This window comes from Colletotrichum tamarilloi (genome assembly GCF_030869305.1).
Source record: "Colletotrichum tamarilloi strain Tom-12 chromosome Unknown Scaffold_197.1, whole genome shotgun sequence".
NCBI classification, from domain to species: Eukaryota; Fungi; Ascomycota; class Sordariomycetes; order Glomerellales; family Glomerellaceae; genus Colletotrichum; species Colletotrichum tamarilloi.
In genome coordinates, this window is record NW_026849580.1 from 1 (window position 1) to 23,172 (window position 23,172).

General features: G+C 50.3%; 8 protein-coding genes across 8 annotated transcripts; 5 read left to right on the forward strand and 3 right to left on the reverse strand.

Moving 5' to 3' along the window:
* Positions 1 to 304: 304 nt before the first annotated feature.
* Positions 305 to 2,425, reverse strand: CTAM01_16098 (uncharacterized protein; the record flags this gene model as incomplete). The annotated part of the gene is made up of 1 exon (XM_060532091.1): positions 305 to 2,425. One exon carries the CDS (start codon positions 2,423 to 2,425, stop codon positions 305 to 307), a length of 2,121 nt encoding a protein of 706 aa, XP_060373312.1.
* A 3,607-nt stretch (positions 2,426 to 6,032) lies between these two features.
* Positions 6,033 to 8,148, forward strand: CTAM01_16099 (heterokaryon incompatibility protein; the record flags this gene model as incomplete). Its single annotated transcript, XM_060532092.1, has 3 exons — positions 6,033 to 6,393; positions 6,459 to 7,388; positions 7,676 to 8,148. 3 exons carry the CDS (start codon positions 6,033 to 6,035, stop codon positions 8,146 to 8,148), a joined length of 1,764 nt encoding a protein of 587 aa, XP_060373313.1.
* A 622-nt stretch (positions 8,149 to 8,770) lies between these two features.
* CTAM01_16100 (uncharacterized protein) lies at positions 8,771 to 10,565 on the forward strand (the record flags this gene model as incomplete). The annotated part of the gene is made up of 4 exons (XM_060532093.1): positions 8,771 to 8,963; positions 9,020 to 9,223; positions 9,283 to 9,379; positions 9,437 to 10,565. 4 exons carry the CDS (start codon positions 8,771 to 8,773, stop codon positions 10,563 to 10,565), a joined length of 1,623 nt encoding a protein of 540 aa, XP_060373314.1.
* Positions 10,566 to 11,390: 825 nt separating this feature from the next.
* On the reverse strand, positions 11,391 to 12,188 carry CTAM01_16101 (peptidase A4 family protein; the record flags this gene model as incomplete). Its single annotated transcript, XM_060532094.1, has 1 exon — positions 11,391 to 12,188. One exon carries the CDS (start codon positions 12,186 to 12,188, stop codon positions 11,391 to 11,393), a length of 798 nt encoding a protein of 265 aa, XP_060373315.1.
* Positions 12,189 to 15,105: 2,917 nt separating this feature from the next.
* Positions 15,106 to 15,775, forward strand: CTAM01_16102 (uncharacterized protein; the record flags this gene model as incomplete). The annotated part of the gene is made up of 3 exons (XM_060532095.1): positions 15,106 to 15,203; positions 15,262 to 15,335; positions 15,501 to 15,775. 3 exons carry the CDS (start codon positions 15,106 to 15,108, stop codon positions 15,773 to 15,775), a joined length of 447 nt encoding a protein of 148 aa, XP_060373316.1.
* A 1,363-nt stretch (positions 15,776 to 17,138) lies between these two features.
* CTAM01_16103 (uncharacterized protein) lies at positions 17,139 to 17,603 on the forward strand (the record flags this gene model as incomplete). The annotated part of the gene is made up of 1 exon (XM_060532096.1): positions 17,139 to 17,603. One exon carries the CDS (start codon positions 17,139 to 17,141, stop codon positions 17,601 to 17,603), a length of 465 nt encoding a protein of 154 aa, XP_060373317.1.
* Positions 17,604 to 21,707: 4,104 nt separating this feature from the next.
* Positions 21,708 to 22,163, reverse strand: CTAM01_16104 (uncharacterized protein; the record flags this gene model as incomplete). The annotated part of the gene is made up of 3 exons (XM_060532097.1): positions 21,708 to 21,854; positions 21,914 to 22,052; positions 22,111 to 22,163. The coding sequence occupies 3 exons, from the start codon at positions 22,161 to 22,163 to the stop codon at positions 21,708 to 21,710; spliced, it is 339 nt and encodes a 112-aa protein (XP_060373318.1).
* Positions 22,164 to 22,498: 335 nt separating this feature from the next.
* On the forward strand, positions 22,499 to 23,108 carry CTAM01_16105 (uncharacterized protein; the record flags this gene model as incomplete). The annotated part of the gene is made up of 2 exons (XM_060532098.1): positions 22,499 to 22,707; positions 22,991 to 23,108. The coding sequence occupies 2 exons, from the start codon at positions 22,499 to 22,501 to the stop codon at positions 23,106 to 23,108; spliced, it is 327 nt and encodes a 108-aa protein (XP_060373319.1).
* Positions 23,109 to 23,172: the final 64 nt, after the last annotated feature.

Here is a 23,172-nt window from a genome sequence, read left to right on the forward strand (position 1 = left end):
TCCTCGAGAGCCTGACGAAGCTGATCTTCGGTATATTGAGGCATTATATATAGAAGAAGACATGTGCAAAAGATGAGCCCATTTGGACGCGAATTGAAAATGTTGTGATAAAAGGAGGTTGGGGGTGGGCATTGGGTTGTGGTGGATTTTCGCGTTTTTGTGGGTGCCAGAAACAGGGGGGTGCCAGGAAGTGGGTATGTTGACTTACTTGATCAAAGAAGCTAGGTTGAACTAAGGTATTCTCACTCACAGCAACAGCAGCTCAATTATGAATGTAATTTATTCATCGCTAGGTTCAACCGACTCACTTCTCCGTGACCACCCGTACATCCAGTTTCTGTACATACCACAGCGGCTCTTCAACTCCATCCCCGGCCCTCCCACCATTCCTATCAGCAGGCTCCAATACGTGCGGCTTGTTGCTATCAATTCCAGGTCCTTCCTGCCCAACAAGCTTCAGCGCCGGGAGGACATCTCTACGGAAATTAAGGCGGCCCTCCGTTGTGGTCATCACGACAAATCGGTCGAACGTGTCGGGCTGGACAGCACCTTCCACCCTCTCCGATGGCGACATCGTGATGAAGAAGAGCGTCCCCTGGCCTCGCGTCGTCATGATCGGCTTCCTCTTCGGCATTGGATACGCCCGTGACACCCGCCACGACGGCTCCAGGTCCAGTATCTCGACGTATACGTTGTCGAGCGAGGTATTTTTCACCTCAATAACTAGAACTTGGCCTGTGACAATGTCGATTGAGTCTTTCGGGAACAGTTTGAGATCCTTGAGGAGGGGAGAGGTTTCACCCAGTTTGAATTGCCGCGGAGGAGGGGGCTTGTCGCCCTGATCGAGATAGCCGAGTTTACTAACCGTCAGGTCTTGTTCTTGATGCGCGGCGTTGTCTTCTGCGAGGTTGAAAATGTTGTAGAAGATGCTCAGGTGAACTAAGTGGGAGAGCACATCTTCGGGCGTCCCTTTGTCTTTGACATTGGCTTCAGCTTGGTTTGGGGTGAAAGATATGATGAAACTGCCATCGTTTTGCAACACCACTTTGAAGAAGGAATCGCCGTCGTCTTTAAGATCGACAAAGCTGCTCCGGCTGATGCAATCTCGGACTTTCTGGGCCACTGACACAGCACTGTCATCTGCAGCCAATACCAAAACCTTTTTAGGCTGCAGGATGTGATCCTTCAAAATGCTGCGCAGACTAACAGCCTGGCAGCCGAGTTGAACCTCCTCCTTCTGTTTGAGGTCAACACCCTTAGCTTGGGTGTGCGCTGTGCAGGTGAAATCCTCCACAGCAGTCACAATACAGGTAGCCAACGGTGCGGTGTAGTCAGCAAGGCTGTCAAGCTGTCTGTCTTTGGGGTAGATGGCGAAGATGTCATCCACGATGACGCCGTGGGCCACGCCAGCTGTCAGCTTCACCTTGAGGTTCCCGTCGAACAATTCCTCAACGTTAGTAATGACGACAGCAGGTTGGACCACACTCTCAATGCCAAAAATATGACAGTCTCCCTGGCCGCCAAATACCGGTTGCTGCTCTTCCGCCCCTTTCTTTTGCTCGTGGATCTCTAGTTGCGCTGCAGCGAGGTTAAACACGACATCGCAGCTGAGCTGGGGCAGGCAATCTGCCCCTCCGAGGGCGTTGAAGACACGGTTGAGGCAATCAGTGAACAGCCCCTTCTTCAACGGCGTTTTGAACGACACCTCCTGCGCCTTCTGGTCCGGCTGGCACGCAGCGAAGAAGTTGATCCCCTTGGACGACGTCATCCAGTGCTCTTCCACACTGCCGCCACGACCGGCGTTCTCAATGTCGTTTGAGAGCGGGCGCCAGGCATCTTTCAGATCCTCCACAGACTGAATGGGATTTCGATTAGAATCGAAGAAACTCCCTTCCGGGATATCTTCAACCCCCCGCACCCCAATGTCTCCGTCGCCCCCCCGTGTGGCTCCACCGGAGTGGCAACAGTCAAGCACGAAGGTAACAGTCGCGCCTTTGTCGGCTATCTGCTTGAGCAGAAAGGCGACCTCGACGTCACGGAGGTAATCGAGCAATCGGTCGCTACGGGCGAGTACCAGGCACTCGTCAAGGAGAGCGGTGTCGTGCTTAAGGTCCTTGAAGACGGTGGGCCGACGAGTGCCGTGGCCCGAATAGTGAATATAAATGAAGTCGCCAGGCTGAGCGTTGTCAGCGAGGGTCTGGAATGCTGAGGTGACGTTGTCGAAGGTTGGGAGCAGGTCATTGGATGGATCCGGCGGGGAGGTAAGCTTGGTAATGTTGGAGATGCCGGCAACGGCATTGAGGAACTTTTCGGTGGTAGCCACATCAGAGAGGGAACCGTGAAGGTCAGGCATCGCATCGCTGTCGTATTTGTCGATGCCTATCAGCAGTGCTGACTTCCGGCCTTGATCCAATCTCTCCGCCATGGCACAGTGCTTGTTCTCCAGTGGTTCTGTCCGAGGACTTGGAGGTACTAGGCGAGAAGTAGACTGGTAGAGATATGAGTTCTTAGGAAGACACAAAGTCGAGGGGCACGAACAGGTGGACACGCAGATTAAGTACCAAGTACTTGAAAGCTTGTGCCATAAAGAGACAGGCTAAGTCATTTCATAGCCCTAAGATCTCAAGGTTCATATCAAGATCATGGTGTTATAATACAGCAATGTGAGTATGCTGCAATGGTGTGGCTGTGTGTTACCTTTCCCTGCGGGTTTCTTTTTCTTGGCTTTGCTCTTTTAGAGGCACGGTGAGACGGATGAGGGGATGGACGCGCAGGAAGAACACTCATCGGGAGATTCTCGTGCGCCTCTGCCTCGCAACTTGAATTCTTCCAAGGAACCTGTATGTTGAAGGCAAACAAGCAACATCGTTCGAGAGCAACGCTTCGTGATGGTTGATTTGAACGTGCTAATCGAAATTGAGCATCTCAAAGCGAACAGGGATATGATAGGACAGACTTGTCTGACCGACCGCGTAGTGTAACCCGCTAATCATTTCCATATGTTCCATCTCCCGCATGGGAGAACTCCAAATAACGCCCGACAGCTGCAGCGGTACTGGTCGGTCGCAACTTTCCCTTTCAGGCGGAGAGCGCCAAATGCGCATTCCATCAGATTGTTTCAATGCCTCTCTGGCAATGGTAGCGGTGTGGAACGATAGTGAACACCCATCCCGCCGATGAAAGTGAGCAGTCCGCCCCCTTTCCCAGCCCGACACTTTGTTGAGGAGTGTGTTTGGTGTACCTCCAATCCGAGCGTGCCGAGATACCTTGCGTAACTGCGGATGGCTGCACTTCAATCACAAGCAATGGACTTTCCGAGATATTGACATGTGGGTACCTACCTTAGCCGAAGGATGGGGTCATCTTGCAAGTACCCAAACGATTTCCTTACTTATGACAACTGATCTTCAAGAAAATGCCGGCCGTGAGGAAACATACATCCCCTCTCCTGGTTGCCGCTGATCGCTCTTTCCAACAGCATTAGATATATGTGAGTCCACAACGTTGATAATCAAAGCACACCGATTAATGTGTACGGAAAGCCGATTGTTGTCTTCGGAGGCTGGAGACGGAGACGATTGACGGATACTTCTAAACCTTTTCAGATGAACAGTCGAAAGAGTAGTGGGCCTCAGTCACTTTTGTCGGTATTTCATGACACAAAGACTCATGTCGATAGACGACTACCATCAATCAAGGAGTTCCGCATGGAGTCATGAATGGTGAGCACTGGCGTGTGTAGACAGAATCAGGTTGTGGACTAAGTCTCTTGATCTCTAGGCTTCTCCAGCGTCTTTGCACAGATTGAGGCAAGGATAAACGCTTTCACTGCCTCTCTGGGTGAAATGATTGCAACTTCTGTTCCACATTGATGCCATCATACGGAGAGTCAGGCTGGTGCCCAGAGTGCGGCAATGAGACATGAAGCAATGTCGGAGATTGATGTGATATCAATTATCTTCTGCAAATTCAGTCAGTCATAAGCACGCAGGTAGGCTTACTACCGGTAGTCGCTCCATCGTTGGTATGCGAAGTTGACCTATTGGGGGGTTCCTGAGATCGGGTGTGGGTATAAGGTGCGGGGTACTAATCCGACGGGAGCAGCCCGCTGGTGGGCTCGGTATGTCTCAGGATGGGGCAAGAGTTAGACCCTGCCATGCACAAAAGTAACTAAAACGCCACGCTGAACATCACCTCGACAGCCGTCAGATACAGTGGGAATAAAATAGCTCTGGGTTGATGTTTCGACCTGTGGCTGGCTGAATATGCAAAGATCAGACACCCTCGCCTGATCATAACTCGACACGAGTCTCCTGTCGGATTCACTACCAGAATGAGCAAAGTCACTCAGGCTTAGAACGGTCATTCGTCATTATTCAAGTTTCATTCTCACCGCTTCAGAGAGAATATCTTGCTCTCAGCTGCTGCAAGGGCGCGGATCACTCTCTATTTTCGGAAACGCCAGCAGATGTGATGCGGCCACTTGACTTGTGGTTGGTCTTGCCAAGCATGGCAAGGAACTTTGAGAAAGTGAAGGAAACCGAGGATTCTGCTGAAACCGAAGAGAATTTTACTATTTCTAAGAAACTCAGAGTTTCATCTACGCCGAGACTTCAAATGTGTTGGTATCCCTTTCCCAGGGTAGTGGGTTCGAACCGTTGGGCTCTGTGATTGACGAAGGGTCAATTGCTATCTATTAACTGATCTTGCGTAGTATGTAAAATGAAGGTTCCAGCCGTCGATTGGAGGGTTAATCGGAGTCTAGTTGAGATTTCAATTGGCTTTTGCGCTGCCCGCGATTCGTAGTCGAATTAAACTTCCAATCCGACAAAATGACATGGAGATAATATTGGTAGATGACAAAGTTTGAGACGCAGAACCCCGTCAACCTTCGCGCTTTCATCAACACGACTTAATGAAGCCAACCAAATCAGACGTATTCATGAAGATCTAAGGGGTTCGATTTGAGCTCATACCGAGGTTCAATCCATTGACTTGCCTAACATGGATCGATTAAGTGTAACTCCACATAGCTTTTGTAGAAATAAGCCACGTTAAAAAGACAACCATCCTTTCATTTTATTTCATTCTTCTTTTCTCTTTGACAAACATGCATTCTCGGATAAGGATTGATGTCAAAGCTGTCCTTAATTACGCAATTCTAAGTAATTATCCATTCCAACTGATCAAGTTACCCAATATCTAAAAAAGATTACGCCCTATCAAATGAATTTTAGGCCTGGGGTTGATTTGATTGTACTTACGGCAACGCTGACCATCTAAATGCTAGTGATGGATCTTGCTTTGCTATGTTGGCGTTGATTTCGCTGTCGCGGACTGTTTCATCTTCAATCGCACCTTCAACGGCTTGAGCAAGAAGGCAGAAGAGTCCAATGTCACCAAAACCAGCAGCAGAGTCGCGGTATTCCTTTCAAACAATCTACTTAAACCGTTCTCTGCCCGTATTCAAGACTTTCCTTAAAGCGTTCGGATGTATTGCATATTCTCGCCGATAATCTTTGCGTCAACCCATGAGTCGCCAATCGTTCTGGGTTCTTCACCCGGACTCATCCACTTCATACGAAGCCGGCAAGATCCAAATCCGATATGTGGAACTTTGTAACGATCTTATCATTCGTCTGAAAGGAACGAGATGGATCAGGCATATGTAGTATTTTGATAAACATCGCTGGACCGAAAAGCCCGGATGTGAGTCTCAAAACACAACGAGTATGAGGAGGCTGGGGGACTGACCCCATCGTGGCTCCACTTTACGACGCGTGTTTGGCAATATTAAGCCAACAGTGTTCCAGCTTGGGTGACTTAGATGACATGCATAGAACATTGGCACCAACTGGTTGGGAGATAATGTAATACATGTAGAGGTTGCAGAATATCGCGCAAGCACTCTCACCGCACCCCCACGACAATGGCAAAGACACAGCGTTTAGAGCTCAGTCATTTTCTTCGAGTATTGCAAATTCCATCACCGAGACTTGTTCGATTCCCGGCTGGCCTTGACAAATTCAACGATGGCGGCTCTCTGCTCCGCTTGCAAGGGTATTACCCCGCAAGCCTTGGCTCAGCCTGATGGATATCGCCATATCGATAGTGCACACGACCTCATTCACTTGGCCAAGGTATGCGACTTTTGCAGGCTTATACGCCTGGCTATGGACCAGGATTGCAGGACCCCAAAGTCAGACGAACAACTTCGCACGAACACGAAGCCTGAACCTCTGTACTTGTTTGGTGTCGGCGATGGTTTGGATACGGCAGAGGACGCCCCTGGAGACGGTGTGCAGCCTCCAATGTTGTTCGGGATCAATGTGCATATCCCAGACATTGAGTACGATTATGATCTAGTGAAGATGAGTCTATTCTCGGATCCTAGTAAGAGCTCCAACAGACAAACAAGTCCATAGTTGCCAGGATAAGCTAAGATGTTCATATCACAGATAGCGCACCTGCCCGCAACCAAGACGTCATCGGGACGAGGCTATTGACGGACTCCGGCTCAAGCGAGGCATTCGGGCTGGTACAGCGTTGGTACGACACTTGCAAAACCAATCACAAGGATTGCAACGAGGCATTTACTGGGCCAGAGACTTCCTTGGCAAAGAGTGGCTCAAACATTATGCCACCACTGCCCACTAGGGTCCTTGACGTTGGCCCGGCTGATGGATCAGGGGAGCCGAAACTCCTGGTTACCAACGGAGTCCATGCCTTCTATGCCGCTCTAAGCCATTGCTGGGGAAAGCAAAGAATTCTGACAACTACATCTCACAACCTAGCTCAGCATTGTAACGTCATCAAGTTCGCCAGTCTACCCAGGACCTTCCAAGATGCCATCAAGATTGTACGGTTTCTCGGCTTCCGTTACCTCTGGATTGATAGTCTATGCATCGTGCAGGATGACGCTGATGACTGGCGCAAGGAGTCAGTTCAGATGGGGCGCATTTACAAAGATGCCGAAATAACTGTCGCCGCGTCCGGTGCCAGAGACGGCTCCGAGGGTTGCTTTGTTCCGCGTCCTCCACTGCAACCAGTCGTCCGTCTTCCCTACGGAGACCCGGATCAAGGACAATACATGTCGGCAACTCTGTTTCCTGACGCGCTGGATACCACGGTCAGCGAAACCCCGCTCGGGAGTCGGGCATGGATTACTCAAGAATGGATGCTATCCCCTCGTGTTATTCATTTTACAAAAGCACGAATGGTCTGGGCGTGTCGCACCTTGCTCAAATGCGAGGATGGTGAAAATGAGACATCGGGGGATGAGCAGAGGCTCTTTGAAAGCGCCAGGCGATATCGGCAAGCTAAGGAAGCAAAACCAAAAAGCGACTCGTCAGTAGATCACGAAGAGATCTTAGGTTCTATGCAGACTGGTGCGATCTTGTGTCCACCTACGCTGCAAGAAGCCTAACATACGAGTCGGATAAGCCGGTCGCAATCTTGGGCTTGGCTACAGAGGTTGGCAAAGGAATTGCCGAAGAATATACCTCCGGGGTATTTCATGATGACTCTCTGCTCCACGAAGCGTTTCATACACATTGCGTACTTACTCAGCTGCTTTGGTTCGCGAAAGTGACGTTGACTCGTCCGCTCGCTCTTCAAGACCAACCCCATTGGTCATGGACATCTACCATTGGAGCTATATCTTTCCTCGCACCAGCTCGTGCGGCGAAAAGTTGTATTCGTGAACTGAATCGCGTCAAGATAAGTGGCTCCGCGTCCGCATGGAGGTTTTCGGCCCGGTTGAAGAAGTGGGAGGCACGAAGAGAAGGAGATCCATCTACTCGATCTGGGGATGACTACTACTTCATGGAATTCTATCCCAAAGGATCCATCACGTACGGCGGATTCGTGACGCAGAATACCAAGTTGTTTTCTGGAAGAGATATGACGCCTGGTGGGTGGATGGTCTTTGACTTGAACGAGTGGCCGGCTGAGCCATTCTACCTTGCTGAGATTTCGAACAACGAATTTAACGAAAAGCCTGACGGCTCCAACGTGATGTTTCTGTCAGAAATAGAGCCAGACCTCGGAGATGGATCAGATAGACGGTTCAAGAGGCTTGGGGTCGGACAGGTCATTGACCAAACGTGGTTCGATCATGCTGAACTTGTGACCATCACGTTGATCTGACAGCTGTTGGTTGTGAAGAAGAGCTGATGGTTTTGTTTTCGAATCGGACTACATAGAAACTTTTTGCTTGGACGCTAGACTTGATAAGTAAGTCGGCCGTTGACAGTGACAGTGCATCGACCGGAACAGCCATCCAACGTCCGTGGCTGGCCGTGGGGTAACAAAACAAGCTTTTGATAATTTCAATTTTCTCCACTCCGACACCGGCTATGTCGGCACTTTGTCGTCTTATCAGTTGGTTGCCCCAGATTATCCCATTGACCTGCCTGATTTGTACATGAATCAAACCATCCCTCATGCAGTAGCTAACGGGAGACGGCGCGTTTTGTGAAGATCAGAAATGAGCAATAGAGAATTATAGTAGGGGAACGCGCCATAGCAATCGACATGCCTCCTTGGGGCAAGTCGCTACCCACCGTAATATGATCAAATCTCGTATCATTTGTCCGTCCCAACTGGCCGGCGCGCGACTTGCCACCATACCCGCGGGACTGCTGCCTACCGACACGTAAATAGCGATGCCATGTTCCTCTGCATCTCTTGGCCTCTTCTTGGCTCTGCAGGGTCACTTTGAGGCTCTGGAGCTTGACATCTTGGCAAGGAACAACGACAGACCCTCAAGATGCGCACATCAAGTCTCACCGCCGGCCTGACGGCTATGCTCAGCTTGCCGCTGATCTCTGCCTACGCACCGCCAAAGTCGCACCGGAGTCCGCTCCGTCGCGTCGCTCCTGGTCATGCTGAGGTGCAGGCTCCACCGCGGGCGATTATGCGTCGTAGCAGCACCTTGCAGTACTTTAACAACAAGACCAGTGGTATGATATGTTCTGTGCTATTCAATCTGGGTACTTCTCTGACACCAAAGCCATAGCTTTCTACGTTGACGGAACCGGAATCCCGGACGTTGACTTCGATGTCGGCGAGAGTTACGCCGGTCTCATTCCGGTCGATGCTTCGAAGCCCGAGAGTGAGCAGCAGAAGAACTTCTTTTGGTTCTTCCCCACCGAGAACCCTGCTGGCAAGGACGATGTCATTATCTGGTTCAATGGTGGCCCGGGATGCTCCTCCATGGAAGGTCAGTGAAGCCCAATCCTGTAACTCTTTCAGGATGAGTTGCTAAATGTTCAATAACAGGCTTTCTTCAAGAGAACGGCCCGTTCTTGTGGCAGTATGGCACCATCAAGCCTGTCGCCAATGCTTGGTCCTGGCATAAGCTAGCCAACGTGATTTGGTGAGAAATCCTGAACTGCTTGAGCACAAGAGAACGGTAATAACACTTTCTTGGAAGGGTCGAGTACCCCATCGGCACAGGATTCAGCAGCGGCAATGTCACTGCCACAGACAACGCCGAGACCGCAGACCAGTTTGTCAGCTTCTGGAAGAACTTTGTCAACACTTTCGACCTGCAAGGCAAGAAGATCTACATTGCCGGCGAAAGTTACGCCGGTATCTACGTGCCTTATGTCGGCGCCGCCATGCTCGACAAGAACGACACCAGCTACTTCGACGTCAAGGGCGCGGTCTACTACGACCCAGTCATGCCTTACGATGACGCGATGAACTTCGACCACGCCGCTTTCCCGTCATTTTATCGCTACTGGAAAAACGTCTTTGCGCTTCCCAGCGGTGCCGACAAGCAGATCGAGCAAGACGCCAAGAACTGTCAGTTGGATGAGTACTTCAACAAGCACTTGGCGTACCCGCCTCCTGCGCGTCCTTGGCCAGCAGCGAATGTCAAGGAGGAGTGCGATATTATTGCCCACTTTGACGCGATCTCGACAATCATCAACCCTTGCTTCAACGGATACCACATCCTTGATACCTGCCCTGTTCTCTGGGATGTTCTGGGTTTCCCATCCATCATGTACAGCCCTCCCAATACCACCTTGTACTTCAACAGACCCGAAGTTAGGAAGGCGATCCACGTTTCTGTGGACTACCCTACATGGAGCGAGTGCCAGGACCCCGTCTTCGTCGACTACAATGACAACTACAACGGCACTGAGCACGAGGAGAAGTTCCAAACCCTTGTGGAGCGCACGAACAACGTTCACGTCGGCTCTGGTCTGGCGGACTACGTTATCAAGCCCAATGTCACCACCCTCGCTATTCAGTACATCAAGTGGAACGGCCAGCAGGGATTCCAGAAGCAGCCCTCAGAGGACCTCCTCATCCCTACAGTCAACAACGTCGACGAGAACGTTCCGAGCTGGGCCGGTGCTAATGTCCAAGGATCCGTTCACACTGAGCGCGGCTTCACCCATTCCACTGCCAAGATCAGTGGCCACATGGTGCCTCAGTATGCCCCTAGCGTGGCGTTCAGACACAGCGAGTTCATGCTTCGCCGCGTGGACTCGTTGTCCGCTGGTGCGCCTTGGTCTGTGAACATTTCTACCACTTTCCAGTGGCCTTACTAGGCCTCGTAGCTCTTGCACTCTCGTCAAAGTTACGAGTCCACAGAGGTTGTGACTCTGAGATGTTGAACAAGTGAGGATGAAGTGGTGGGTTGTAAGATGAGATTCTGCAGCATCCTTTAGATTATTCATGCACATATCACCAATCACACTTGAAGTCTTAGCCCACATCATCGCGAGAAAAGCATCGAACTTGGCATAGTTGATTCTCCCTTTCATTTATCCTTCCGTCCATGCTGGTGTGACTTTAGGGCAGACCCGGAGTAAACGGGGTGTCATTTGGCACCTCCTAATCAAGGTTCGTTAGTACGTGGCGGCGTCAGAACTTTATCTCAACTTGTTGATGTCGTGCCTGAGCGAATCAAGTAGGATTTCCTGAGATCTCTGGGGTACGCATCCTTCGAAAAAACTGCCGGGAGGATCTAAGCAGTCTTCAAATCACTGTCGCAGTAGCATAAGTGTTGAGGAGGCGTAGTTCTAAGGCAATGAATTGATCGCTAGGCCAACCAGGAATAATTCTTTCATGTCTGATACAATGCATGATGCAAAGGAAGAGTCAAATGCAGAATATGTTCTGTTATTTACTGTGGAAGCTATCCAATATGCACAAGATGAATGGTCAAAAGACCGCGTCATAACACCATGTCAACCATCAATCGCCAAAAAGGAGCGGAATGCTTCCCATTCGACATAGAATAGGAAAAACCAAGCATCTACCCCTCGCCACTCCCCGCAACCCCATGATTACAGGATCCCACCCTGTATCAGACCACCTTGTAGTAGGGTGATTGCTGTTTCATCGTTATATGTACTCGGTTGAGTAGACATTCAGCCGACGTACTTGACGGTGACGGTGCTGCCGCTGACGGAGGCAGAGGCCTCGATGGTGCGGCCGCTGTTGGGGGAAATATCAATGATATCAGCACCGGCAGGGGTGGTGGAGCCGCTGGAGCCGGAGGCGGCGGCGCCGGTGAAGACGACGGTGCCGAAGTCAGCGAGGGTGACCTGGCTGCCGTTCTCCTCGAAGGCCTCGACGATCCACTCGGCGTTGGTCTCGCAGAGGGAGGAGGGGGTGCTGGTGAAGGTGTGGGTGACGGTCTTGCCGGTGGTGAGGTTCTGGAGAGTGGCGACACCCTTGGTCTTGGAGGAGGCGTCGACGGTCATCTTGATCTGGTCGCCGACGGAGACGGAGAAGCCGGAGAAGCTGTAGGCGTAGTCGGGGATCCACTCGTACCAGGCGTCAAAGGTGCCGTCGGCGTAGAAGGAGATACCGGTCTGGAGGATGGCGGTCTGGCAGGTGTCGCCGTCGATACCGACCCAGGCGGAGGCGGCGGCGCCGCTGGAGCCGCTGACCTCGGGAACGGTGATGGTACCGGTGACGTGGTTGTATCCGGTTCCGATCTTGACGGCACCGGCCCAGTTGCTGGAGTAGTCGACGTTCTTGACACCGGAGGTCTTCTCAAGGGTCTCAACGGCCTCGGTGGAGAGTCTCTTAATGGGGGAAGAGTTGTAGCGGGAGCGAGACGAGCGAGGGGTGAGAGGAGAGTAGTTGCGCTGGACGAGCTGAGTGCCGGGGGCGGCGGCGACAATGCCAGCGGCGGCGAGGACGAAAGCGGAGAACTTCATCTTGACTGGTGAAGTAGATGAGGATTGATGGGATGAGACCGAAGGTGAGATGGCAAGGGGCTTGTTGGGATTGATGCTGGCGATGCTGTTCTAAATTCTTTCTTCTTGGCCGAGAATCTTGCCCATCTTTATATCCTTTGTGATGCTTGTTTTAATCAACATCGACATCGGCCATCCGGCAGCCAATATCTCACGCCATTGTCCCGGCCTCCCGATGCAATGAAGCCGCTATTCTGCTTCTCGCAGGTCAGTAGATATCGCGATGCCGTGTTTCCCGAAGGAACTTTTTGAAAATGGAGGTTAAGCCATAGAGCGTGATGGAGAATCACGCTGTTGCATCGAAGTGCATCCAGCGTCGACTGAGCTCCTCCCTTATCCGGAATCATCGTGAAAGCCGTTGGTGTTGACCGTTGTATCCAGGGATCCGCCTGCGAATACCACTTTCCTTTTAAGAGTAGCCTTAAGGTATGGCGCTATCCGCGCGGGCTAAACATAAGTGCCGGGAAAGCTTAGCACTGCGGGGACTCGGCCGGCGGATAAGCAAAATGCTGCGCTGGTGTTGGTTGGTTACTTGGCACCACGCCGCCAAGGCAGGGGTTTGCAGATGATTGCAGACTTGACATGGTGGTGTGTAGGCAAAGCCGAGGCCTGGGGGGATGCCATGGGTCCAATCGTTTATGGGATCGATAAGTCTGAATGCTTGACATATCTCGGACTCAAGGCACACTTCGAGCGTAGCGTAACGTCTCCGCCATTCGGGAACTGGATGACGGGATGGCGATTTCGCCGTACGCGACTGTGCCGCAACGGCTGCCGCTCGGGTATCCGGCACATCACCTGCTCCACTTTGCGGAAATACCCCCAAAGAGGAATGAGGATTCGAAGGACCGACTGATCACAAGATTAGAGAGCTGGAACGAACGATAGACAATCCGCGTTTTCATATGAAGAGACGTCCGGCTGCCGTCGGTGGAAAATCATTTCCGTATCCAAAAACTCGCATACTTCTTGGGCAAGACTGCCTATCTCTCCTTAGCTGTTGTCAGATCAGTTGTACTTTAAGTCTGCAACGGTGAACGAAAAGACTCGTCGATATTCGCGATATCCGAAACTTGTCAGTTCCTTTATTCAGGAGATATACAAGGTTGAATGTTCACACCAGCACGTCCTTCGTTTCACGTGACGACAACTGAACTACCTTAGTAGGATTCTTTCCAGTACGGACCTTGACCACACCCACAAGCCTGCATGTGGCTGGAAGAGAGACTTCGATCCCTAGATTTGCTTCGAACAACCAAGTGGCCGTGCTGATGAACATATTTTAGTAAGTAAACGGAAGAAATATTCCGAAAGCTTTCACACGTACTGCAGCATGCTTCGCTGACTGCAAACCATCCATCTGTCTACTCGGTGTCAACGGGCATCACCCCTAGCGCTTGGATCAACAGAAGAAATTTTTCTGCAACGTGGATTCTCCTCGCTTCTTTGAATAGTTGTTTATGCTTACTTAGTTGTATGATGCTATGTGCTCAGTCATCTTTTGTGACATGACAAGGAGCGACAGGGTGTATCCTCTTCAATACTTGAAAGGAGGGGGTCCGGCGAGACGAAGCCTACATAGACTTTCGATCTCACAGAAATTCAAACCCCCATGAGAGACACCCGCATTTCCATATCCTTCTTTACACCATCATTGCTAGGATGTGCTTTGTTGCAGGACTCTTGAAAATTCAAGATGGGACAAGAGACCGAAAGCTACATACATTTGAGGATTTCAAGCTCAGCCGGAAGACTGCCATCACTTTGACCTTGATACTTGATCTACGGAGCCGGTTCCGTATTAGTACTTGGTTCTCTTCCTATTCGCAATGGGCATCGGTTTTGCTCTCACATGGAAGTACTCGAATACTTGCAATGCTTTAGCTCACTAGATATATCAGATGTACTTTAATTTCACGGTTTTGACTACATTGTGAAACCTTCAGTACTTTGTGACGGGGTTCTGGCGTACTCCTAGGATCCTAATCTGGTCCCCATACCTTAAATGCAAAGACTGTGAATCTGTTTTCTATCTCAGAACGCAATTCATTGTCAGATCTCAAGAGGGGACTGATCCAGTCCGCAAAACCATTTGCTTAAGCTTATCGAACCCAAGTACGGCTGCTTATATATCCTATTCAATGAATCGTACGAGATAAAACTATGATTTCGGCGCCGGAGCCTGCTAACATCATGTGTAATCTTGCGGCTCAGTGATGACATATCGTCAATATATACGACATCAGACACGCTTGACAACCTCATGATCGTGCTTGGACATGCAAGTTCGCAGATCATCATCGAAAATGGATATATAAGTCCTATACTTGGCTCTGCTTCGCAAGTCTTACAGCGCTCGTGAATCAAGCTGGTGCAGAGGACAAGAGTGGGTAGTTGATCACCCAGGTGATCCTTGCATGGTGTCTCCTGCCGATATCTTAGAGAAAAACCACAAGGCAAATGTGACAGAGAATTTCCAGCTTCATAATGATGATGAATACCTGGACTAAGTCCCCTCCTTCTTCGAAGGTCAAGTTTGGACATGTCGTCTGCCAGTCTCTTTCCTGCCTGGTCGACGGGTTTGTCACGAAGCCATTGGAGGAAGACAAGGTTCAACCTTTCGCGAGCTTTGGAAGGAGTGCGGGAAGTCCCCTCGTCAAGTGCAAATGATAAATGACGTGAGAAGGAGATGAAAGACCAAGTGCTTTTGGGAGGTGCACACTGCGGTTCCTACAGTAATGACCTCTCGTGGTTCGCCCAGTAACGCAGGAAGTTCTCAACGGGAGGATAGGCTGAGACCGAGCCCTCCTTCTCTTCGTGTCCAGTGATGTAGACTGCCCCTTATCAGCGCATCGTGTGGCAGGCGGCTTCATTGACTATGGCGATGGGCAATGAAGAAGCCACGATCATAGTCTTCATGACCGAGGGAAGTTTGCCAACGGCCAAGGCTTGCAGAAAGAACATGTACCGACGAATGTATTGAAGATTGGGCAATTGCGATGCTCATAGTGATGCTAAAAGTCTCATTGAGGAGGCACGATGTTCCCAACTCGGCAGGGGACGTTTGCCGTTACATGCTCAATTATCCTCCGTTGCCTGTCCTCGATTGTTCATTTCATCGAAAAGGCAGCAGCATAGGAAAGGCTCTTCCCTTTGATGCATCACGCCAGATGCTCCGACCAATCTATTTAATCCCACAACCGTCCATTTCCATTCATCTCTTCTTTTCTTCTTCTTCATCCGCATCAATCCATTACGATCGTTACTCAACAGCGTTCGAGATGCATCCTTACCTTCACAGCGCTTTTCTTTACCTCTTAGCCCGCCTTCGTGGCGAGGCCCTCCACCGGATTGCCGGGTTCACGCGGGCCGGGATCGCCTTCCTTCGGGATGCCAGTGGACACGAGTTGGAGAGTTCGGGGCTCGAAGACCAGGTCACACTCCGGTTTGCGATATACCTCCCAGTCTTCCTCATCGCGCTGCTTGCAATCGCATTGGTGGACGCACTGCTCTCAGTCACCCGACGTGAAATCGAGCGCGTGATGTAAGTCTTATCGGCTTAATTTTTGTCATCAAATCTCGTCTTTCCCGACAATTTTTGGACCTTTTCTCTTTTGAGCTCCTGGTATTACAATACCTCCAGGATGCTGTGACCTATCTTTCCGAGTTCTAGGACTCCTGGGACTCTCCTTTTTGTCTCCTCAGCTCCTGGTATTACAATCCCTCCAGGATGAATGTGGCCTATCTTGTTGGGCTCCGGGGGTTCAAGGGCTGTTCTTACATGTACCAATGGGTTTGGACAGCCCGACACAACTTTTGTAGGTATTTCCCCCTTCGTATCTCTCCACAGTGGCTTTGACTAACTTCTTGCATGTGAGCATCATGGCTTCCATGATCCCTCACAGGGCATACCAAGAACTGCTTTTGCATCTGGGAGATGGGATTGACAACGATGATGGATTTGCTCCACGCCCATGCATCCGCCCGATCCCCCGTGTCTCCTGTATCGGCCAACATACAATGACAGTGGTGAAGGGGCCCCCTGTCACACAGCTTAGGGTTGCCGTAGATAGTGTGAGTACCTTCGTGCTTCTGGTCGTAGAATCCAGATCCTCTTAGCATTTCTGTCAGAGTCCGTCCTTTGCCACTATCTTGATGCGATAATGGTGGTCTTTGGTTTCCCTTCCGCTTCTTGATTTCGATGCTGATCTATGATTCTGGCACTGCATTCCACAAGCTGTCCACATTGACACTTGCTTGGGCAGGCAACCTCACACAGCCATCCGCTCCTATCTCTCTTGCCATCAAGTGCCTGCTCGTCATCGGATGTTCTTACTTCATGAACCACAACGGAAGTCCACGTTCAGAAGCTGTGAATGCCATGAGTGCCTACGAGGAGTGTATCGGGAAGCCTCAGCCCGTGTCTTGCCGTGATGAGAACAATCCTAGCAGGACCAACCCCGTCGGCCTCATCTCTGCTGCCTGACACAGCTGACGTCTTTCCGCAGCCGGCAAGTCCAAGGTCAGTATTCACTCGACATTAGGTATGTACCCATCCACAGCCGGATGGCCGTTTTTCCGAGCATACCACAAAGGTGTCCGTAAAGGTGAGTCATTCTGTGGACGACCTAAGTTCGAGTTCCGGAGTGCTTTGAGCAAACTTTGGAGTTAACATTTCTTATCTCCGATGCATCTGCAGCATCGTATACCTAAGAGACACGCCTGGAAGATAAGTGTGACTCTCCGTCCTCTTGGTCACCATTCACCAGACCCTTCAGTCACCCACATCATCACTACCATTGTTCTGAATTCCCGCCCGGTCTTTGATCTTAACCCAAAATCACACGTCATACTCCTGGATTCGTCGAACTCGTAGAGGAATCCCCCCGATAAACTCAGAAGTCCTTCAAGATGGCCGACGACGCTTGGACGGCTGAATTGGATGATTATATCATGTTAAGCGTCGAGTCCGACTCATGGGTCAACGGAGGCTTCTACTACATCTTCGATGTCGCCCTCCGTAAACTACTCAGGTACTTGTTTTTACCTTACAAGACAAGCTTCGTACGATGCCTTCAACAAATCCAAACCGCGCTGTGGCTACCGGACAGCATACGAATCACAAGCGACGTCGGAGACGGTATGACTGATAGCTTCTGCGTGGGGGGCATCGCGTGCCTATTTATCATCAGCTTTATCTTCTTCATGCTGTTGGCAATGTCCACATGCATCAAGGACTCCCGCGTCACCATCTCAGAAGCATTCTTTGCCCTTGAAATTTGCTTAGGATTATGGTGGGTATGGGGCATCATGGAACGCTGGATGTTGGAAGTCGGCCAAGGGGATGTCCGGATGAGGCATCATTTCTGGAGATAGACAGGAAATTCTCCAGGGCCGAGTACGAGAGACGTGAGATCACACAGGGAGAATCCTAAGTGTTTGGGAGCTTCAGGAGACCAAGGTCTCTATATTCGAAAGTCTTTTGGTATCAGTACGCGTACTCTCGGCCGTATCCATGGCGGCGTACCAGGATTCATCGCATACACACATGCAATGTCGAACCACTACCAAGCAAAGCTGCATTCGCAGAAGCGCGGCGGATGCACCAACAAGTTCCGAGTCATCGACTCAACGCGATTACGGGCTTTCTTCTGATCGCCCTTATCCACGATGCGAGGTTTCAAGTCTGCCCACAATGAGAAGGTCGGCGCCCTCCACCAAACCAGAATGCACCAACAATATCAACCAACGCCCAAATCGATTACACAGACACAGCTTCGGACTGAGCAGGAGTTATCAGAAGTAGCCTTAATAATACAAATTAGGAAATAACATTTTATTTCCTACTTGTAATACCGTGATATTCAATGCGAATATGAAACTGGCTAAAACAAGGGGTGATGATGTATGATGCGTGCTAATGTGGTGGCACAACTGAGCCGGTGTTGTTGCTTAAATAATCAACATTGGTGGTCTGCTCAAGAACGTAGCATAGTCAAGATACTAGGAGCGGTGTCTATCACGTTTATGGCCTCTCTGGTGCTCCGGCTTGGTTTGGCCCCTCCTTTCCGGTCAGTTCAAATTCAGCAAACCACTACCCACAAGCCCAGGGACGAGTGTCTAATGAGATAATGCCATTGTAAGATCGAATGGTCCTATATTATACAGTCGCCTGACATAGAATCAACGATGACGCCGCACCAGATTCCTTTTGTTATGCCATAGCCTGTGGCAAGCATGGAGCCGATCATCGTGAGCCAAAAGCTTCTGGGGTGTCGTAGGGACTGGAATACTCACAAGCTGCAGCCAAATCACATCAATAAATAGGCTTAGGGTTTTTTGGGTCTAACGAGTGAAGACCATACAGACCCTAATATCGAGAACGCTGATATCAAATGTCATCCCGGACTCACCTTGCATGTGTCAAACCACGGCGCTTGTGAACTTGCATCGCAGAACTCCTCCATCGCTGTTGATTTCTTTTCTCCATCATCTTCATTCAAATTATGCCGTCGCCTGGACGACTTGACTCGTCATCTTCCTTGTCAAAATCCTTGTCACTTGAAGAGGTCTTGAGGTCAAGCCTCCCAGAGTCATAGGCCATGGAGAACCTTACGTTCAGACTTGTGTGTCAAAGCCGAATCAAAACACGGCATCAAGGTAATCTGCAGCAAGACACGATACCCTTCGAGCCTCACGAGAATGTCCTTGGGATCCATGGAAAGACTTTCGCTCTGATTCCTGGAAGTTGCTATGAGATGATGTTGACTCACTGGGAACCTTGATGAAACAGTGTTAATAACCATGAATGCACCATCGAGTGGGAAAGTGCGATGATATATCCGTGCCTAGCTTTGTCGATCTCAAGATGGTAGAGTCATGTCCGCAAGTCAGCGTGGGGTGTTCGTCTCATTTTCGACGTTCCACGATATCATCCCGCATAACGCGCTTGATATGGCTTGAGTCATGATCGCAAGCTATCAAGTTACTGGCGTAACCTGCGTGAAGCCTTCCAATAGTTCTAAGATTGATGAACTCTGGGCAGAAGTATTGGTTAGTCTCTCACCCAATAGAACTGCGTTAAGACTGACTCAAAACACACGATAAACAAGTTGAGACCGAGAATCTCGCACTTCAATATAAACTCGGATTTGTAGTCTGGTGACGGCGAATGATCGCATAGCGGAGCGCCTTAGTGAGTTGATCGGCGATTGACTTCCGTCCATGACGCTGGTTAGATGGTGATGTGATGATTCTACTGGAGCCTTCAGCTGATCTGTTCCACAATTGCAAGGGCCAAAACTTGGCTCAGGTAGAACAGAGGTAATCTCAACTTTGAGAACTAATACCTATGAATCCCCTGTATCTCATGTAGTATAGGAAGAACATCCCAAGGATAAGAACATATTGACCCATAAAGGTTCTCGTGTTCAATTCTGCCCGTCATTGAAACCGATAGTAGATTTCTGCCTCCGAGTCCTCCTCCGCGTCAGCACCGGCCAAATGGTCGGGCTCACCGAGTCAGTTTGTCTGCCCACGGCGGGTCAGACTGTTCGGGTCCAGACAGCGACCGATCGGCCGAATATACACGTGCGCGGCCCCAGAATTTCTGAGTTGCGGACGCGTGACTCCGCCCGAAAGTAAAAAAGAGGGAAATCCTCGATGTGGACAACATTTCCGCATTACGAGTAATGTCAACACGTTTTCACGTTTTCGGCGCATTGTCCACCACCCGTTCCTTGCGGCCAGCAGCAACCACGTCTATCCTTGGTCAAGACGGAAATGTGAAGGAGGCATTGACTTGTGCCTAGCAGAAAAAGATAGGGATGAAGAGATGGAGAAAGGGAGAAAATGCATAGACCAATGCTTGCTTGCGCATCGTACAATGCGAATAAACATATATATGGCTATAGCATGACACATAACTTCGTACTCATATCGACATCACCACCCTGATGGTCAAAAATAGCAGAACGCCCACCTTCAGAGTATGCAAGACAACGATCATCCAGCAAACATCATTCCGCGGTATCCGAGCACAAAGAGAATAGACAGATGGCAATCAATGATGTGATAAATATGATCGAATAAGAGCGGGCACGTGTTGGGATGCCAAGAAAGGGGATTCTTCATTGAGGAAGTTCAGGGGGGTGACGTTGCAGGCCAGAAATAAATCTGGAACGTTAGACTTGTTGACTCTGCAGGAGAGAACCAGGACTCTTGCAGGTTTTCTGGTTGCTGGAGAGTCATGTCAAGGTAGACCCCAGTCACGGCCACGCAGTCCCACGAAGAGTCCCACGAGGGCCCATGTCGTCTCCATCATCCCCCATCCCGAATCGGGCGCGGATGCTACCGAATTTGTCCCCTTAATTAGAGTTTGGCCAAAAGCATGCTGGGACTTCCACGCCAGTTGACGTGCTGCTCATCACGACATTTGTTCTAGAATCGCATTGGTTTCGGCGTGTCAACCTTCCCATTTTCTCACGAATAGGCAACGAAGAAAGCCATCATCCACATTTTCAATTTACACAATTGCACCGCAATCCGGATTTGACCGAGTACAGATGAGAGTCTGGTATCTCAACGTATCTGAAGAAGCGAGCAATCCTTGGCTCGATACCTGGCTATTGGTGCGGGTCGTTTTGTCGTTTGACGATAGCGTGGTCTGAAGCGAGCTGCTAAGGTGGATGGTTGCAAGCGGTATGTCGAAAATAGAGGCGCAGGTCATCGGCAGCCCCGCGAGCGGAATGTCACGGTATCAGTTCAGATACACGAGTCCAACAATGCGAGCTAGGCTCTAGTAGGGCTTTCTTCAAGCAACTGGGAGAGCCTGTGACTCTGGACAGTACTGCGGTCTCTGAGCATCAGTCTTAGCTGGGAAGTGCACAAGGCAACCTAAGTATGTGCCGAATGATGGCAATTATGTTGTAAGATTATTGCTATAGCTATATGTCCCCAGATCGAAATCTACTGTCGGTCATTGTTATGTGGCCGAAGGCTCAAGTTTTGCGGTTTGTTTGCATTTTCATTCGATACCAAAAGAAATGTATATCGAATAACTGAAATATGTGGAAGGTGGACTTCGAGGTAATTGCAAAACATAGCAGATCTATTTGTTTGATTTATGAAAGATGCTCAGAGAGCGACGATCATATTTAGGACTCGCAATGCCACACATCTATAGGTATTGATACGAAACACCAGCAACGCCTCGAATTTCGTGAAAAACTAAACGGACCAAAATTCCCACTACCGATGTTGTAAAGCCACCTCCCCAGATCAAGGCAGCCTCTTGTGTTTCATTCTCCTCGTAGGCACCACGATCCAGAGAGCCGGCTAAGGATGGTGGGTGTGGAGTGCATGATGAATGGGCTGTTTTCATCCAGCCTTATGAACAGGCTGGCCTTGCTAGTGTGAAGGAGGAGAGGATGGCTTTCCCGAATCTTTGGGCCCCCCAGGATATCTCTAAGCGAGAGACGCTTAGCAGCGGCCGCGAACGTCGTCGGGGTTGGCCTTGCAGTACAGGCCCTTGCCGTCAGCGCAGTCGAAGCCAGTGCTGGCGATCTCGCGGCAAGCAGCCTCCCACTCCTTACCGGCGAGCTGGTCGCTGGCGGAGTTCTGGACGCACTATTTGACTGAAGTCAGTACCACAGTCTTTCTGAATGTGTTGAGTGGGGTAAACTTACACGTCCAGTCTCGGTGTTGTAGGTACCCTTGCCCCACTGGTAGTTCTTGGAGGCGTAAAGCTCGCAAGCCTTGGTGGTGATGCGCCAGTTGTAGCTGTCACCGTTGTCACAGGCGCAGTTGTCGTGAAGATCGGCAGAACTAGTTCGGTGTTAGTAGGAAGCTCCAAAGTATCGAAGGTAGCTAGACTGAGACTTACGCAACCGAGAGGAGGACGAAGAGAGAAGCAACCTTGGCGATGGAGAAATGCATTTTGGCGGTTTGGGTGGGTTGTTTGTTGGGTAGTTGGTAAGGTAGTGACTGTAACAGAGGTGTTTGTGAAAAGAATGAACGGAGTTGGTAGATTACTGGATCTGGACCGAAGAAAAGAATGTGTGGAGTTTGATGAGGATGGAGATAAACTTCATGATATCGGGGAGGAACCTATGGAGGTTTATATCCACGGTCGCAACATCGAAGGTAATTTACAACGAGTCACGGCCTTGCCATGTTTCCCAATAGACAATCTATCGCATTCGGATAACCAAGGTCATGCTCTGACCAACACGTTCGGCAAAGAGACAAGGACCATCATCCATGATCCCACTATGAGGCAGGCCGAAGTCCCACATCCGCGCGCCTTTGTCGGCGCGCGCTCGTCTCCAAGTTCCGTCGGACTCGTGGCCCGCAATAGGAGTTTGATCATCATTGAGGAGCGGACTCACCGTGTGGATGAATGTGACCTCTGGGCGCCCCTCAAGGCGGTGCAGCAATCCAGCAGGGCTCTTTCTGTAGACCATCCGTCATCAAACTTAATGTGTGTTCTAAAGAGGAAACTCCCAGGGTTAACCTCAGCCCTTTGGAGCTTGAACGTCTTTGAGTCCTTGCTAGCTGGGCTGATTGAGTTCAAGTGTAGCCATCTGCGTCTAACACGGGCATCTTGGCAGTAGGGTGGACTCTATGGGGTTTCTACAGGGGAGAAGACGCGCATGAGCAAATAATCTCCAGCCGCCTTCTGCATTAGGCTATGTAGGGGGTTATGGATGGCGTTGCATGAAACGGTGAGTCGGGACCACTTGCGGTTGTTGACTGACTCGTAGCCGCTCCCGCGAGTCCAATGGATCAGATGACTACGCGATACAACCCCAGAGCCGCACATTACTCCACGCGCACAACACCATCCGCTACCCGGATCCGGCGTCTACCATCTCAATGTGAAACTGCTACGCCCTACCTTTGCCTTGTTGGTGTTCGTCCCATTTTCCAACATTAGCCCAGGCCA